The sequence below is a fragment of the Sciurus carolinensis genome, chromosome 10 (assembly GCF_902686445.1).
Source record: "Sciurus carolinensis chromosome 10, mSciCar1.2, whole genome shotgun sequence".
In the NCBI taxonomy this organism is placed as follows: domain Eukaryota; kingdom Metazoa; phylum Chordata; class Mammalia; order Rodentia; family Sciuridae; genus Sciurus; species Sciurus carolinensis.
The window spans coordinates 63,025,465-63,044,902 of NC_062222.1; the positions used below are offsets into that span (position 1 = coordinate 63,025,465).

General features: G+C 32.7%; 1 protein-coding gene across 1 annotated transcript in view; it reads right to left on the bottom strand.

The window, feature by feature from the left end:
* The window catches only part of Grid2 (glutamate ionotropic receptor delta type subunit 2), a 1,421,540-nt gene that overhangs the window by 1,147,385 nt on the left and 254,717 nt on the right, over nucleotides 1–19,438 (bottom strand). The window contains exon 2 of the mRNA XM_047565820.1: nucleotides 12,193–12,348. Within this exon, the coding sequence (XP_047421776.1) occupies nucleotides 12,193–12,348 (156 nt within the window). The remainder of the gene's footprint in view (nucleotides 1–12,192; nucleotides 12,349–19,438) is intronic.

Below are 19,438 nucleotides of genomic sequence, written 5' to 3' on the forward strand. Positions count from 1 at the left end.
ATATATATATATATAGAGAGAGAGAGAGAGAGAGAGAGAGAGAGAGAGAGAGAGAGTTCAGTACAAAAAGAAATGACTTATAGCTAGGGATGTTGCAAGATATATATAGATATATATAGCATATATATATATAATCACATCGTTTATAGACGTATATTTTACTTAATAGTTTTTTTGGAGTTCTTTCAAGATGCAGTGCTTCTATATGCTTCCTTTATTTTTACGTCAGTGCCTCCTACTTAGTCGCTGAACAAAGTTGAATGTGTGAAGCAAGAACTTTCATATTCTTGCTCTGTTACCTGATGTTTGTTTATTTGCTGTTCATTAATATTATTAAACTATGGGTCTGGGAAATATAAAGATAAAAAAATGTAAATGATTCTTTTGTAACACATTAGTTTCTCTTTATTCAGGCAACAGATAACAAAAAGCTATCAAGTAACAGAAAACCTTTCTGTGTAATTTTTTAAATAGTTAATTGTATCTTTTTCCCCTCAGTGATTTAGGAAGGTCTAGTTTTGTTTGCTTGTTTGTTTTTAAATGAAACACTGCTACAAAGACTGGAATAAAGAAAAATATAGAAAAATTTTACTCTGTTGAAAATGAAGTAACATATTCAGGAATTTGTGAACAACTGATCCATCAACTTCTATAACTAAAGTAGAGGTTTTTAAAAAAAGACATTTTAAGTATACAACTGGAGCATTAACATTCATAAAGGTCTTTCCACTTGTCAAATCGATGTAACTAAAAATAATTATGCCCTCTTATAAAGTCATTCAACTATGCCTTGGGTGGCTTTTCAGATATCAGCTGTGTCTGGTCAGATCCAGTGCCTTTTTAAAGGGATTCTGACTCAGTATTTCTAACATCAAGTCAACCATTGCATCAGTGCAAAAACAAAACAAAACAAAAACAAAAACAGAACTATGAACATGAAGACTTCAGCTTTTACAGACAGAAGTTAATAGAAGTGATTTTATATCATTTAAAGAAAGAAGTCAGTTAAAGTCTCAATAGTGACAATTCAAACCAGGATATTTTGAAAAGCTTTCTTCTATAAAGGGATAGGTTAGGTGGTAAGTATAATATAAAGCTGCTCCCCGCCATGTATGTTGCAGCCATTTCTCCCCCGCCCATCTTACAAACTAGATTGTCAGTCTGTGAACATCCTAGCTGGTTATTGGTCCATTAGTCAGCCTGGAGTCTCCTTCACAGTCATTGGTCCCTTGTTAGTCCGCGAAATTCCAATATTTAGGAGAAGCTCCTGCGCCACTCTGTCTCTTTTTTCTTTCTTTCCCAGCCCTGAGCGGATGTTCTGGTCATCTGCCTAATAAAATCTCTGGTGTGAGTTCCCGTGTCCAGAGTGGCTTTCTGGGTGCTGTCGCTGGACCGTGACTCACACCGGGTATCCCAGAGTGCTTGCTCCCCTGGATTCAAGGGTCTGAGCTGCCTTGGGACCCATACTGAGCCGCATTTTTCTTACAGTATGGGAAAGGTACAGCAGAAAAATAAGGAGCAGTACAAGATTCCAGAACTAGTCCTAGGTCAGATTGATCCTAGGAGAGGAGAGGAATGAGTGAAGTACGAAACCAAAGAGTGATATGGACAACACTGAAGTGTCTGGGGAAAGCATCCCTTTTGTTTGAGATACACAGAAAAGGAAGAAACTAAATACCTTTACTTCCTTCTCACTGACATGCCAGTGACTTCCAAGCAGCAGACCTAGAGAGAAACCAGTGTTTCTGGCACCTTTCAGAAGGTGTCTGGTGAGACAAGTTAGCCTGATGAAGCTGCTCCTTAGCTTTCTCATCTGTAAAAAGCTAATCAGTATAGAAACTACAAGTCATAAGGTAGTATAAATATTATGTAGACAAAAACCAAAAAAGCACTTTTAATAGCTCATGAGATGTAGTAAGTAATAAATAAGGAAATGTTACTTCACATTATTGGGTTTTTCAAACGAGGCCTTTTGTCAGAGTATACAGAAAATTGCAAATATAAAAGCCACAAAATGAGGTTTCTTTCTTAGGGTTCAATATTAATATATCTCTGTGCAGTAGACTGTATTAAAAGACCAGGAAAATGGAGGAAAATTCATTCTTTAATTTGATCTGTTTTTGTTTCTCTCTCCTGAGGAAAAATAACATTTACATGAACAGCCCAAATGTTTCCAAAACTATATTCAAAAAATAGAGTTACAGAGATGAATTTAAAATACAAATAGGTTTCAATAATGAAATATCCATGTCCAAGAGGCCTCACATGCAAGACCATTTGACTTCCTTTTGGAACATCTTCCATTTCCAAAGGGAGCATGAGAGACTGAACCTCATTTGGGAAACAAATTCATGAATAATATTGTTACACAGCAAAAATGACTTTGATGATGGAAATAAACATTTGTTAATGCAACAAAATTAAAATGCTGGTGTTCAAAAGATAATCTTGTCCCTCAAACATAGCAATGCTATGTCTCCAAATGATTTTCCCATATTCAATAGCCTCGAATGCTACTCTCTCTTACCTTTGCATGATTGGTTGCTATACAACCTGACATATTGGCTTAAATTTTTCTTTTTGTATCTTTCATGATCATTCCATCAAATATTAGTCCATACACGTACCTCTCCTGTTATGTTGCATAATATTCCTCCTGTTATTTTCAAACATAATATGATTTCATTGTTTTATTCATCTGTATAAATGAATCTAGTATATGTTCAGTGCATACAAAAGCATCTAATAAATAAGCAAACAATTACAATTTTAAATTTTTTGTAATTCCTAGATTTCATTTGGTTTACCATTTCCATACTCAAGTTTTAAGTGATTTCCAAAGAAAAAATGTGTGAACTAGTGATACATTCTGTCTGTGCTCACCCAGGATTTCTAGCATAAATTTTGAGTAATCTAATGGGTTGTGGTTTGACATAAAACTTGCCCTTTTCCGTTGTGACAGAAATAATAAATAAGGTTTTTATACCATTTCTTGAAAAGCAGGAGTCAGCATTGGGAAAAAAAAAAGCATACTTGGCTAACATTTTTTATGTGCATTCATATGCACACAAAAATATGCAAACACACCATTAACATTTATATGCTTATGCATAAATGGTATGTACACATGTTAAATGCATAGAAATACAGAATATGTACATATGGCATGTAAAATAGAAATATGTATATATGCATATATAGTAATTGTAATATATGATATAGAGACAAAACTCCTTTGAACTTGGCAAAATCACAAGAATTCAAAACTAAATAAAAATATGGAACTAATAACTCTAAATACTGAAGCTAACTGAATTAATAATTACAATACAATAAGAACAGGATTTGGGAGCAAGTGGAAGGGGCTGATAAGCCAGCTTTTTATTCTTTGACTTGTAAGAATGTGCCCTTTGATATTGTTTTTTATCCCTATTGACTTCATCTCACCTGAGCCTTCCTTTTAATAATATGAATGAATATGGAGGACCACCTTGACATATTCTGTTTGACATTATATAAATGTATATTCAAGAGTACAAAAACATTTTTAAAATTCATATTAAGACTATTAATTAATATTCCCTGTTTAGGATTGCTTCTGACTCTGATTTGAACAGCTGCTGTGCTCCCTCAATACAGTCTGAGAAATGATATTTATTTTCCATCCTGTAACATATTTTTCATATATAATAGACACTTTTAAGTCTTTTATATTGGAAAATACAGCTTAAGAAATGACTGTAGGCAATCTTAACATCATATTATGTTAGTCTATAAAAAAACCAAAAAGCAAATATATTCTGAAATGAGACATGAATTCTTCAGAAAATAACATAATATAATGTTATTGAATAAAACAGTACTAGAAATTCATGGAAACCAGTGACCAAGTTTTTAGAGTTAATATTTGACCATGTGTAGTTGGAATGGAAATGTGCAAAACATAGTATGATAACCTTTTAAACAATCATGTCAGAAATGAGCTCAAATACCAGAGATGATTCATCTCTCAAAGCATAAAGCTTTCCTTGAATTCATTTCTATATTTGACCTTCATATATATCACTCTTCCACAACATTATGCTTCTCTACAACTGAATCCCATTTAGTTATGACTCAGTGCCTTATTTACTTCACTGATTGTGTTAAGCCTACACAAATCATCAGAAAGCTTTAATTTGGTCTCCACAGGCTTTCTCTACTTCCCAGAAATTGTAACAAGGTATTTTAAATCCTCCCAACACTAAGTACATATGTTACAACATCACTATTATTTGCAAAATAAATTATACTACAAATATACTTCTCATCTTCCTGTGCTGACTAGCAGAACTAGCTCACGAAGAGAGAGAAAAAAAAAAAAAAAGCAAAAGCATTGCATTCTATAATAATTTTATAACCATGGCATTCAGAATCTTGATGAGGAAAGATCCAACTGGGCAAAACTATTATGGTAACTAGGTAGATAATAAGGTTAGACTGAGAAGTATCCATGGGAACCACCAATACAAGAAGTAGAGGATGTCTGAGAAGGAAATATCAGAGAGGGATGGAAATTTACTGATGGATGCATGAAATGGTACTAAATCATTATGTACTCCACTATTATTAAGATGTGTTCAGATTAGTAAGGGAACACACCTACCATAAGTATGATCCCCATATAGTCATTATGCAAAATCCCATGGAGTATATGTTCATCCCCATCTTCCACATGAAGAAGCTAAGGCTCAGAGAAACTAGGTTTGATCAAGGGATGAAATAAAATCATATAGAGAACAGATTCAAATAAAGGAAGCTATTTAATCGCATGGTCCATGAACTTAATTTCTGTTTTCCAAGAAAGGTAAATGATACCAACTTGACATATATTAAACCAAATACAGACATCGTGTGTGTTTACAGTACAGTATGGAGATTCAGAATTAAAGGGGGAGGAATAAAATGTAAAAAGAGCACTACATTGTATAAAAGGAAAAGGTATACACAGATCAGGAGCACACATAGGACAATAGAATAAAGGTCAAGATAACCATGAAAGACTGGGGGATGGCCAATGGGAGCACAGTATTACACAGAGAAAATAGCTTAAGAATGAGTAGTAAAGTGCTTCCAGATTCATTGTTTTTCCCAGAGTATGCAATTTCCTCCTGCACATTGGTGTTTTATGTGCTCCTTTCTAAAGTGATTGTTCCAATGATTATTCTTTTGAAAACTATAAGATAATCTAACAATTTTTTAAGAGTACAGAAAACTATAAATAGTGTGAGTCCCACAAAATCAACAACAGTTACCAAGTTTGCACCAAACTGGGTGTTAAATGTGAAAATGAAATTCAGATTATCTTTGTTCTCAAACTAAGCAAATAAACTGGGTTATTAGAGACTTGGAATTCAATAGTACTGATAATGGTCGGATACAGTAAAGTTATCTGTCAACATGAACCTAAACTATTTTCATGACAACCCAATAGACTCTCATTGCAACTGCAGAGAGTAGGTAAATGTGATTTTTAATTGAATAAGCCACATATTCAGAGAAGACATATAGGTGTTTCTTTCACTGAGTCAGTATCATAAAGGACCAATTAAAAACTGAATTATGTTACAATAATCACACACTGTATCTACAGAGGTAAAAGGAAATGGGAGAAAGTGTTTATTTTTACTATTATTATTATGAAGGAGTTCACAAGAGAACACCTTTAGCATGAACAAATGAGCAAATCCTTACTCTCTTATAAAAAACTTCCAAAGAAAGCTGCTAAAGATTCTTCTAAGTAAAACAAGATCCAGGATGGCATATATTGCTTAAATATATATTTTATGACTGAACTTAAATAACAGTACACAATTGTAGACAGTGAAATAAAAGGCTTCCAAGCAAAAGGGCTATAAAATTATGATATAGAGGTCTATAAACATCTGAATTTCAATCTATTTGTAGTATTAGACACCTATTACTTAAGAGTGTGATATTGAATGAGACAAGGGAAAGGCTTACACATATAAGAGAACAGCAATAAAGCATACGAAAAAAATTAATCTATGCAATTTGTATTTACATTCATCGTTTCTTAAAAGAAAAGTAATGAATTTCTTTAAGAGAAAAATCACCCTTCTCTTTTCAAAAGAAACATCTGAAAAGCTAAAACAACCTATGCCTTTCTTGAATGCACATATTTAAAAATTCAAGTTATATATTGAAAGCAACAGCATGTCTTTTCAAATTTTTAAAATCGACAGCTTCCCTTGGACATGTTTTAATGCTTCTAGTATCATACACTGTGTCCTTTATTTTCTTTGTTGTCCTTCAGTGTGGCTAAACCAATCTTGGAACAATACAAGGCATTTACAGAGTTCTTGGATAGAGGGATTTGAATGAGTATTATCAAAATTAGATTCCAAATATATATTATCTTAATTCCTCTACGGGGCATAGCTTCAATGGGAAGGGTTTGTGTGAGGCATTTAAAAGAATGCATTTTGGTTTTGTCACTTACAGATGTAGAATCATTTATACTTTAATACTACATTGGTAATGAATAATAATGAGCATACTTTAGGTAGATATGGATTCAAGACTTTACGGGTCATTCCTTGAAATGTGGCTAACAAGGAGAAAAAGTGATATAGGACTTTGCAAGAGATTGCTGGGGAAATGTCCAAGCTAAATATTCCAGACCCACTGGGAAAACAAGTAGTCCAGTTGCCAAATTGACATCCCATATCCCTCATGAGAAGGCAAATTAATTGCATAGTTTGTTCTTTCTACCGCTATGCATGTGTATAGGAGGAGGATTTATAAGAGGAGCTAGACACTGGAGTTCAAAGCTTAACTAACTTTGATGTAGGAAAAGAAAGAGGAGTGAAAAAGTGAATAGACAAGCAAATAACTGAATTAGTAAAATTGAATCTACATGATCTTGTTGTTTGGTTTCTGGACTCCTGGAGTCACCAATTTAGTTTATTACCCCCAAAAAAAAAATCAGAAAAGAAACTAGAATTTGCATTATTAAAATTGGCCCAGAAAAACAGAAGATGAGGAGGCAAAATACTGCAGTCCTAAGCTAGGAAAGTGCAGACACCAATTTAAGAATTTTAGAATTAGCAGATTTGTGCCACAGTAAAATGTCCTACTGAAGCAGAGAGGAATATAAATTATGAGACTAAGCCCTGGAATAAAGTATCAAGTAGTGCAGCCACATAAATCATTCTTTTACATTTATTTCCTCTTTGAACGAGACTATTCAGATTTAGCCAACGGCACCAGAAATACTCACAATGGATGGTGATGAGTTTTGGAGAAGTGCTTTTTCCTAGCTAGATTTCCTTACACTCTTTCTGGCTCTGCTATTTGCCTGTCATCTCACATTCATACATAAAATGGATATATGTGTCTTTTAAATATGACTGTAAACAAGTGAGAGTGGTGTCATAAATCAAAAATGAAAACAATTTTGTTGTTGCACAAGGGTACTTCATAAAATTACAATCATTTCATCTTGTAAGAAATCTAAGGCAAATGCAACTGATAATGTTCATTATCCCTGGACTTCTCAATAGAGTTTATTTCATTGACTCATACTTCTATATGGTGATTCAAATTTTAATGTTTTAAAAGTGCTGGACATTTTCATATACCTGGAATGGTTAATTATACCAATATTCTTTATAGAGCACAAAACATAGAATTATGATAGTTCTACATTTTCTTTCAAATACATCAGTTTTGACTCTATTGTATAACTGCTCTTATTCACATTATGCATTACAATTTTAGGTGTTTTTCTGATAAGAGCAGTTATTCCAAAATGTTTAGCTGAATTTTACCATTAATATCAATGTGTATTTTATAAATTCACCCTGATGAATATAGTGGAAGTAAGAATTACACTGGATTCATATTTCTGCATTCACCTTCCAACCTGACATTTTTACAAATACACTCTCCTTACTTTTCTGGATTTTAAAATTCTCACCTTTCATGGGCCATGGTATGCTGGTTTCAGCAAAGCATTAACAATACAACCAATTGCTACTGCTCAGTAGAGTCCCCAGTGTCTTTTACACCATACATTTTTATATCTATGCTATATATACTATATGGATACCACAGAGGAAGCAATCTACAAGAGAGAATAAAAAGGGAAATCTAGCAATAACTAAGTTGGTCTAGGTCCACTGAACTAGAAAAAGGCCTTTACTTAATTTCAAAGATACTAATGAGTTTGTTTCATTGTGGTGACTAGGCTGATGAAGTAGCAAAACAAAGGATAGGCACCATACATCTTTTTAATTTATTTTAAAGTCAGTCACAGAAGAACTATGAGAAATTTCAGCAATGTGAAGCCTTCTCTAATGATAAGCTAAATAATAATCATTTTTATATGTTTCTAATTTTGCAAATGCATTTTAAAGAGTCACAAAACCATAGAGATGAAAATGCCTTAAAAATACACTTATGTTCTGAATTCATCTTTTACAGATAAGGAAATCCAAGGCTGGAAGAACAAGAATGATTTATATAATGTTATAACTGGTGTTTGTCACCCAGATTGGAATTTTTTTACTGTTCGATGCCATGAACATAAAAATGTTTGCATCAAATACATATCAACACATATAAATTGTCTACTCATTCCATTCCCCAAAGCACTCAAATCCTAGAACACACTATTATCTCATGAGTATGTATGTGTGTATTGAAGTTTGATAATACATTTGTGTGTGTGTGTGTGTGTGAGTGTGTGTGTGTGTGTGTGGTTGGATACTAAATGTAGCAAGAAAAGTATTGGACCAGTGGTATGAAGCGCTTGCTCTAGTTCTTTTTTTCCTACACACTTCTCTGGTGACCATAAAAATACTCATGAGGATTATAACTTCACTGATTCTCAGTTACTTCATCCATATATTAAGAGTATTCAAATAATTTTCCACCCTTATAATTACCATCCATGTAACTTTGAAAATAACCTGAATTACTCTTTTTTTTTTTTTTTCTTTCATCTTTCATATATGTTCTAGAGGGAGAAAGAAGCCTCCAGAGCATGGAACATTAGCATCGTGTTTTAACAGAGACATCACTTTCTACTTACCTCAGCAAGAACTATCATTATCCAAAATATACCATAAGCAAGCTATAAAAGAGGATTTTCATAATACCAATCCTGTCTCTAGGTTAAGTAAGCTGTTAATTGGTAAATAATTCTCTTTTATTTAATGATGACTATAGAAAAAATAATTTTTTAAAATTATTAAATTAAAATTATTTTAAAAAATCAATAAAAGCTTTTAAATATGGATGGTTGGAAGAAATTCTATCAATAAAATGAATCCAGGATTTCAGATGATTGTTTTACCTTTTTTTCACTGATCCCTATTATTCATTATTATCACCAAATATCTATATGTTTGACTTGCTGTTTATTCATGTTCAAACAAATAGAAAAACCAAAACCTTGAATTTTTCTATAAGTTCATTAGGCATGCTTTATGTGTAAACAAGTAGTTATAACTGAATCATTGAATCTTTTGTTTCTCCTTAGAGTCAAAAGAAAAAAATCAGAGTTTTTACACCGTTTCCTTTGTAGATTTCATAGTGTTATAGTAAAGATGTGATCTTAGGCAAATTGATCATCTTTGATGATTAAAGTTATCTCCTAAATTATTTCCTCATAACATTCAAGAAAATAGCAAGTTTCAATTGTTTCTTATTCTATTATAAACTGAATATTTTCTTTCCAAACCAGTGTGTTACTGAAAAAGCTCTGAAATAATTATTTTTTTTTTAATTTCAAAACTTAAACAAAATCCTTCTTGCTACTGAATGGGGAAACGAATAATCTCCAAAGCTTCCTAGAACTTATTTCAGGTTCATTACTCAGAGCAGACCATCAAAACAACTCTTACAGAACATCCTGTTAGTACCAGAAGCCATCAGGCAAGCTGTCACTCTTCCTCTTGACAAATACCTAGTGGTCTCTATCTGGGAAACATTTCCTGTCTCAATTTACTTTAGTGCCCCAACTTCTTTCCAACCCACGTCTTTCTTTTGAGAGATATTTTTGTTTCTAGAATGTAAGTGGCAGCAGAATGGTTATGTGAAACAACATGTAAAAGAAAATAATTGTTTTATTTTAAAGATTGTCTTCACTTTTTAAATCATAGTCTTTAAAAAAGGTATAAGGGACAAATTTATTCTGATTTTATAATTCCTTTCTACCTGTTGTGCTGCCTTCACTTTCTACCTCCTACTACTTTTTCAGTTAAGGTAGTTAAGTGGATGATTTTGCCACTTAAAGACATGCTACAATTGATAAGTAATCAGAAGTGATCACAAAAATAAATGAGTCCTCATGTTTTTCCTGCTCTCATTTTGTTCATTAAAAGTATGGCTAATAAAGAAATCATAGGGATGACTTAAAAATGAACATCATGGTTCCCAGAGAATATTTATATTTTTAAATTGTTTGCCTTCTTTAAATTCTAATTTATTATTTTGTAGATCCCATTATGAATTCTAGTAGTAATTTGGACAACTTCTAAATATTTCCATAGAAAATTTATCAACATATTTATTATTTGAAGCCCCAAATTCCCAGAATAATTTTGATTTGAAAATATAAATTACTGCATAAATTCAATCTAATTTTTGCTCTGATATTACTTATTAAAAATTAAAATCTCATCATATTATGTAAGCTATTACCCAATTGGTTATAAAGATGGCTGTTTAAAAACAACTCTGTTAATTTCATAAAAATAATATTTGTTTCACTCTACACAATAAGAAAAATCGTTTAGACCACAAATCATTGTTATTTATTTTGACAGAAGTAAACATAAAAAGCAGTGCTACTGATCAAAATGTATTCTAATGAAAGTTATCTGCATATCAAACAGATATAATTGAAGATGATAAGGACACATTTTTAAGACAATTAGGTTTAATTTTCATACCCCTTCAATGCTTGACATTTACAAAAAATTTCCTGCCAAATTTTACTATAGCTAATGTAGTATTTTTCCTTTTCTTCTGCAAAATCAAATGTTTTAATAAAACCAACTGATTAAATGAATTTGCATTCATTATCCTCAATCTAAACATATTATCACAATAAAATATAAAACAGATTAGTGACTTATTCTGTGCTGCTGTAACAAAACACCTTATACTGGGTAATTTGTAAATAACAAAAAGTATTGCTTACAGTTCTGGCGGCTGAGAGTCCGAGATCATGGGGCCAACAGGTTTGATGTCTGATGAGGTATATTTCCTCTCATGGTTGGCACCTTCTTGTTGTGTCCTCCAATTGCAGAAGGGACAAAAACTCCCTTGGGCCTCTTTTGGAAGGCAGTAATCCCACTCAGGAGAACAGTGCCCTCATGACTTAACCACCATCCAAAGAAACCACCTCTTAATACCACCACACAGGAATTAGGTGTCCACATAAAAATTTTGGCAAGAACACAGTCAGACCACAGCGATCAGCAACAAATAGTTTCACGTACCATAAGTGCTTTGCTGAGATTCTTAACAGTATCAAACATAAAATTCCACTAGTCTTTTTTCAGTCAAAATTTTCGTTAATAGGAATGATCATTCTAATAAAACAAAAGCAGTCTGTATTACCATTGAAAACTTTAAATTCACTCACAAACAGAAAAATGGAGGAAAATCCTTATTATTTGGAAACTTCTAGATTAAAAAAAAGAAAAGCATAGGCTAGGTCCGTACATTAGGAATCAATGCAAAGTCTTTGATTTGTATGCAGTGTCTAAAGGTTTTCCTTGTAGCAATGCATTTGTCATGAGTACACCTGAAGTGTCATTGCAAGTTGTAACAACACTCAAGGTGGTAGTTATCTCAGAGAAGCCCGAAGTAAAAATACTGACAGTCATAATTTAAAAGTATGTTTCATTTACATCAAAGTCATGAAAATGCCACAAAACTTTTCGCTGTAAATAATTACGCCCATTTTCATATTTTATTTCAATTAAGAAAAACAACTTTCCACATTCTGCTGAAAGTGGAATGCAGCATTAACATTTACAAAACAGCACTCTAGGAGAAAAGCAACACCCAATTAGTAGCAAAGATGCAAAACTGATGCCCATTTTTGATGACTTCTTGTTAATCTAATTTCATGGCTATTCAAATTAACAACAAAAACAAAAAAATATAACTTACCTTCTTGAACTGCTTGAAAAGGGTTGTTGCCATCAACAAATGTCACTGAAAATGTGATTTTCTCAGTCTGTAAGATTTCCTCATTCTGGTTGAGGTCACCAACTGCTGTGCGAAACACCTCATCATCCTTTTTGGCAGATTCATCAAAAATTGCTCCTATAAAGAAGTGAGTGTTACCATTAAACAATAACATAAATACTCTGCCATGCCCTCTGGAAATATGCCAAAGAGACTTATGTATTTGATAAACGTACACTTTCATGTAAAGCATGCACCTTATTTATTACTGGAATACACTGCACGGAAGCAGTATGATAACTGAACAGGAACACAGTCACTTCTTCCACATGGAAATGATGAATAGTACATCAAAGTGTTACTGCAGGGAGAGCCAGGTAGGACAATATAATAGGTACAAAAGCATTTTGCAGGATAGTGGCTAATACACAGAATGTCTTATATCCCAAGATCTTTAGGAATTCATACTTTGAAGAATGCATTTCTGAATAATAGGAGATAAAAATCAAGAAAAACTTTGAGGGCTCATTTACAGAGCATACAGGAATCAAAACTACAATCTGAACTCCTTTTTCTATTTCCTCCCCCCTGCAGCCTCCAACCCCTTTCCCATTTTTTGAACAGGGCTTTCATTACCTTGTATAGTGGTAAACTCATTGATATTTATAGAACATTTAGAGACACAAATCTCTGGACTGAGGGAAAGGAGACGTGTTTCCTGAAGAACGAACATTAAATCCTAGGGGATAGCGAGGACATTTTTCATACACATACAATAATGATGCTGATGGGCATTGTGGCTAATCTTTATTGAGTGCTTGGTTGTCCACACCATGTTGGTTAAACACAGTGTTTCTAAGTACAGATTGCTTGATTTCAAATTCTGATTCTGCCACTCATTAAGTATATGACTTTGTGCAATGCATTCAAATTCCAAACCCCATATTCATCCTCTGTAAAAACCTAAGAAAACTGATATCTATCTGTAATGATTATTACATGTATTAAGTGCAAACTGGAAATAACTCATTGAAATTAAATAGGTAAGCCTCAAAAAAATGTTTGTCTTCTTTTTAATAAAATAATGGATCTGGAGGACATGATACAAAATGAAATAAACCAGACACAGGAAGAAAAATACTACATGATCCTTGTAGGTGGAATCCAAAAAATCAAACTCATAGATGCCGAAAGAACAATGGTGGCTAGGAAGGAAACGGGGAGATGTAGGTCAAAGGAAACAAACTTGCAGTTATGTAGGATAAGTCTACAGTTATAATGTACAACATGAGTACGATAATTAATATTGTATCGTAAGCTAAAAGAGTGTTGAGATGGTATATTTTAGGTGCTCTTACATATACATACAAAATTTAACTGTGAAAAGTGATGAATATATTAATTTGTTTGAGTCTATGTATGTGAATTTAAAAATATCAAGATCTATACCTCAAAAAATATACAATAAAATAAGAAAATACACAGCATAATTCAAATAGTGTTTAAAAATTTCCATTAATTTTTAACAATATGGTATCTCATTTAATCCTTAAAATAATTATGTGATATCAATGTCAATATACTACTTAATATAGTTATGGAAGTTTTTAGTGCAAGTAATATGCCACATACCAAATGGAAGAAAAGTCCCACAATAAGGGCCAGAGCATTGGCCCCCTCCGCTCCAATGTCCTTGCTCTAAATCAGTATGGGACACAGTCCTCCAGGATTATACCTATGAGGAATAAGATTTTTTTCTATGTGGACCTTGAACTTATGAAGCCAGAACTGGGGACAGGCAGTTAGTGTAGAAATAGGGGATCAGATCAAATCAAGGAAATGAAGGCCATGAAAGCCATCTGCCTCTGGAAGTTGGAGACTGCCCCTGGGAAAATGCAATATCAAAAATCTGTAGAGCCCATTGATAACCAAATTTACCTGCCCCTATCAGGAACTACAGACAAGGAGATGCTAACTGATGCCCCTGGGCCCTTGCCTGGCTGAATCACTTTAGCCCTCCCCTACCCCATTCCCTTCTCACTTTTTACATCTCACCTGCAAAACCAGGCCTAGTCACATAGGCAGGAAGGAGAGAGAAGGGGGGAGAGAACTGGAGAACAAGGGACCTTAAAGTATAAAAGATGTAGGGTGCGCTCACTTCTTGGGACTTTAGAACATTAGCCATGGCCCTCTTCTGCCTCCTGGGAGAAGTCTGTATTATTACCTTTAAATAAAACCTGCTTAATATGCTTGCCTTGGCATGCTTCTCTAGTGTTCAAACTTCAACATTAGAGGGAGCAGAAATTGTCACGGGCAAACAGCGATATCACTCATTGCAAACCTCTGGGATTCTTTACCATCTGGCCATGCATGGTTTCCTTCTATTATTCTCTTCCAGTTCTAACCAGGCACACATTTTAAAATTGTTCATCTTTTACTTATAAACATGTGATGAATGAGTAAAAGATATATTCAGGGTAAATAATATGACAAAGAAATGGCTGTGTATACCTATCCACATTTATATCCATATATACAAAATGTTTCATGACTATTATATTCATCTTATTGAGCAATTATAAAAAGTATAAACCAAAATAGCATATCTTATATGTATAAATACAATATAGCTATTATATGCATATATATATATATAGGGACAGACTATACAGACATACAGAAATGTATACATAAAATATATTTATAGTTTACATAGATACATAAGTACATATCAATGCAGACACTTCACATCAACAATTTTGTTGATATTATACATTGAGGAGCTCCACAATTTCTAGTGAAAAGCACATCAAGATAACATATTATTCAATGCATAAATCAATGCATGAAAGGCAAAGGCTGAAATTCTCAGAATTGATAAGCATAGCAGGTTACACTTAAACTCTCTACCTTCAGGTGGCCTCACCATGCAAAGGTGATTTCTACTATATATACGGTGTGAACCTAACTTTCTCTTATCACCAGTGTTTTATATTTGCATGGATCATAATACTACTTTGGCTTGTCATCTCTCACTCTTGCCTTCCATTTTCTATATATTTTGAATAAAATGTCCTTAGCTGAGCCTATGAGAGAATAGAATGAAGAATTTCTTAACTGACATACAAGTGGAGTACTTCCTAATTATGTTATATATTTACTAGCCAGAATATTAATATTTTAGTATTATAATCAAATGGATAAATTGATAGGTTTTTATGTAACCTGTAATTTCTGAAACAGAATTATAGTTTTAAGACTAAGATTTATAAAAATATTTAGACAATAATTATTAGATTTATCTTGCAAAGTTAAATCATTTTCATGTAGACCTGTCTTAATATGTGATAATTCTTATACAAATGTAAATCAATCATTACATTGAAATTTAATAGTATCTGAGTTGAATGCACAAAATTCTTTAGCAATTTGTTAGGAAGTATGATATAAATTCCCTATAACTGGAGATGAAGTAACCAATTCATTTTAAATCAGATAACCAAAATGTCTATACAAAAGAAGTGATGTGTGTTTATATAGATGTTTCAGCTTGTCCTGGATCCTAAATTGGTCTTTTAAGAGAAGAGTCTCTAATTAACCTTGTTTTATAGCAGGAGATGTTGGGGACTTCTGGCTGAATATTGGCAATACATTTTTAATGGAAGTATTTTACTATTGCCTGACAGAACACTTAATATTGCCTTAAACATTAAACCTTACTTAATAAATGGTAGAAACCTGCAGAAATGATACCAAATTAGTCAATTCAGCACTGAATTAAGATATACTGAAAAAAAGCACCAAAGAAACAGTTCATCTTTCTGCAAACAGCAAGGAAGCACACAGAAGAAACAGTTCATCTTAGAGCAAACAGCATAACCAAAGAATGAGAAATCTCAGCCAACATTTCCAATCCCAGTATTTATTTACTTTTTTTCTTCAGCTATGAAATCTCATCTTAAATTTGGCTTTGTCCCAAAAGATGGCCAGCATTCTGTAAACAACCTGGTGTTTCACAGGAAGCATCTCGGGAAAGAAGGGCTTTCCTATTTCAAGCACTTCAGCAGGCACAGAAATATCCTCTCTTTACCCTTTGTGTGAACACACATATATCATCAGTGTAATCCAACATCAGACATCCTGGGTTTATTTTCTTAATTTTTAATTCTGTAATTTCTCAAATGGAACTTAACTATATAACTAACATGACAACACACTAGGGGGTTCCTTCTGAGGCATTTTTATTAACATACTTTACAGTCACTTTTATTTTATAATGTTGAGGGGAAAAGAAGGTTAGACTTGTCCAGATGAAATTATTTTTCTATACACACATGGTATTTGATCAACAGATTATACCCTATATATACTTCCTATTGGCCAAACTTCATGGAAGAATAATCAAGTAATAACACAGAAAAAAAAAACAGCTCCCAAATATTACTATTATACCATTTTATAACTACTTATCTCCCTTACTAGAGGTTGATATTCTGCCTCTTCCATGGGAGGGGAATAAAGTTGTTATCTAACCCTTATAACAAAGATAGTGGCACACAAGTGGGTATACATATATGTTTTTAAATGCAAGCTATAATGTTTACTTATCTTCTTATATATTAGAAAGGTCATTAACTATGAGTTTGTGTGTTTAAGTTTGAACACTGATAAATATTAGTTTTATGTAACTAATACATCCATCAGAAACATTTAAACAAATATCAAATTAAGGCAAAGGTCTACAAAACTATAATTGTGAAAACCACAGTTTATAGTAATTTTAAAACCATGCAGATATCATAATTTTAACTGTTGTAGATGTCATCTGTAAAAGTATTAATGCAGGTATGCTCATGAGAGATTGGTAAATTATTTTACTTTTCAAAGATAATAAAGCTAACTGACAAACAATAGTATTTTTATCTCTTAAAAACACTATTATATTTCAGATAAGGCATGTAAAGATCCCCACTAAACTAAATTGCTGAATTTTGCATGACTTCAAATCCTAATTTCTTCTGTAAAACATGATAGATATATGCTTGGTGTGTGTGTATATGCACGCATAGCTTTTTTGTGTGTTTAAAATGACATACTTTAGACCATAAAATCATTTTAGAAAAATTCAAATTTGCAAATATACTTACCTAATAAAACATTTATAAGATCACTAAACTAACTCAATAACTCCTAAACCATTATAAGCTTCCCCACTTCATGTCCTTATTCATGATGTAACTACCATTGTGGATGCATATCTTGTCTAATTAGAAAAATATCATTTTTTTGGTCATAGAAACTAATTTTATACTTAGAGTGTCTGTCAGCAAGCTTAAATACATTAGGTACTCAAAAGTATTCATGGATTAATCTTTGCTTATATTAATTTAGGCATAATCTTATAAAATTGGATTCCTATATTCAGTTACAAGCAAGTTCCAACTAAAATTAAAACAAAAGTAGACTTGCAAATGTACTTGAATGTGAATTTATCACAGGCATTATCATGTCTCCAGAAGAACCCATTTATTCAGTCAGGTATTAATCATATACTTTATTTTTAGTTTGAACATTTATTTAATTATTTTATGTCTTGTATATATAATAGGCAATTGTAGGAAACACTGTTTAGCTGGCAAGATAGTAGAGAAAAGAAAATGTCTTCATTGAACCCAGAATTCCCCTTAAAAATATTGAGGTTTTGATATTTCTTGAAGAAATTCTATCGCATCTTCAGTAGAATTATTGAAAATCTATCTACTTACATAATTTTATGTAATTAACATATCAAATAACTTTTAAATAAATTATTCTAAAAATTGAAAGCAAAGAAGTATCATATCTACATGTCCCTTGCACAATTAATTTGTGCTTAAAGCCATATTATCTACAAAGACAAATATAAAACAATTGCCCCAAACAATTTTGGTCAGAATTCTCATTTCAAAATAAAATGAAAAATGGTTAACTTTTTTAAAGGCACAAAGTTCATTTCTTTACTCATTTAATTTTGTCTAAATATATAAATCCTTTATGGTGGTTAATCTAAAATGGAGAAAACAAAGTTCATTTAAAAGTAGCATAGTTTCTACATATGCTGAATCTTTACTATTCTTTGAAATCAAGAGAATTGATTCATTCTGTGCTTGCTTTCTCTTGCTCTCAGATTTTCTGCTTCACATTTTCTCTGTCTCAATGTATTCACATGCACTCATGCAACAACCCATTCATCTACCCATCCAGTCTTTCCTCAACACATAGGAAAATCATCAGCCAAGCTACTTTCTTCATTAACAAATGATTTGATAGCAAAACAATCAAAATTTATTGCAAGTTGATAGGGCTTAGACCTTAGAACAGCTCATGGGCTGAAGACCTGATCCCCAGTGTAGCAATATTGAGAGGTAGGACCTCTAAGAAATTATTTCATCATGAGGACTATTGCCTCATGAATGGATGAATCAATTGATGTATTAATAGCTAAATTTGCTGTTGGGAGGTTGTGGAAACTTCAGGAGGTAGTGCCTACTTGGAGGAAGTAGATCAGTGGAGGCACATCATTGAAGAGTGTATTTTATCACCTGCCCCTTTCTTTCTTGCTCTCTGCTTCCTGGTCATCAATAGGAGACATGCTTGCTCCACCACATGATCCTTGCCATGACATTCTATTGCCCACGTGTTCATGACCTTGCCATGATATTCTATTGCCCACATGTTCAGATATAATGGAGTCAAGTGACTATGGACTGACATTTCTGAAAATGTGAGCCCAAATAATCCTTTCCTCCTTTAAGTTGATTTTCTCAGGCATTCTGTCACAGTTAAAGAAAGCTGTCTAACACACATGTTGAATCAGACATAGCAAAATTAGGATGCTTTGATAATATAATGAAAATAGGCAGTCATATGGTTTTCACAAACTCACAGTTCAAAGGAAGTTTAGAGATAGTACATAAAAACTTTGTATTTCTCAAAAATTATGAAAAGATTTTAAGCATTTTGTCCAAAATTACAAAGCCAAACATTATAAGGGGTAGTGTAGATTAGGTTCTCTGGTTTCAAGTTTGAGCTATTTCTTCCATATTATGCTTTCTTTATTTCTTCCATATTATGTTTTCTGTCATGTAGCTGTGTATGTGGGATGTATGTGCATGTGTAGATATACACACTAGTACATATTAATTACACATATATAACATATTTACATATATGCACACATATTTGCATA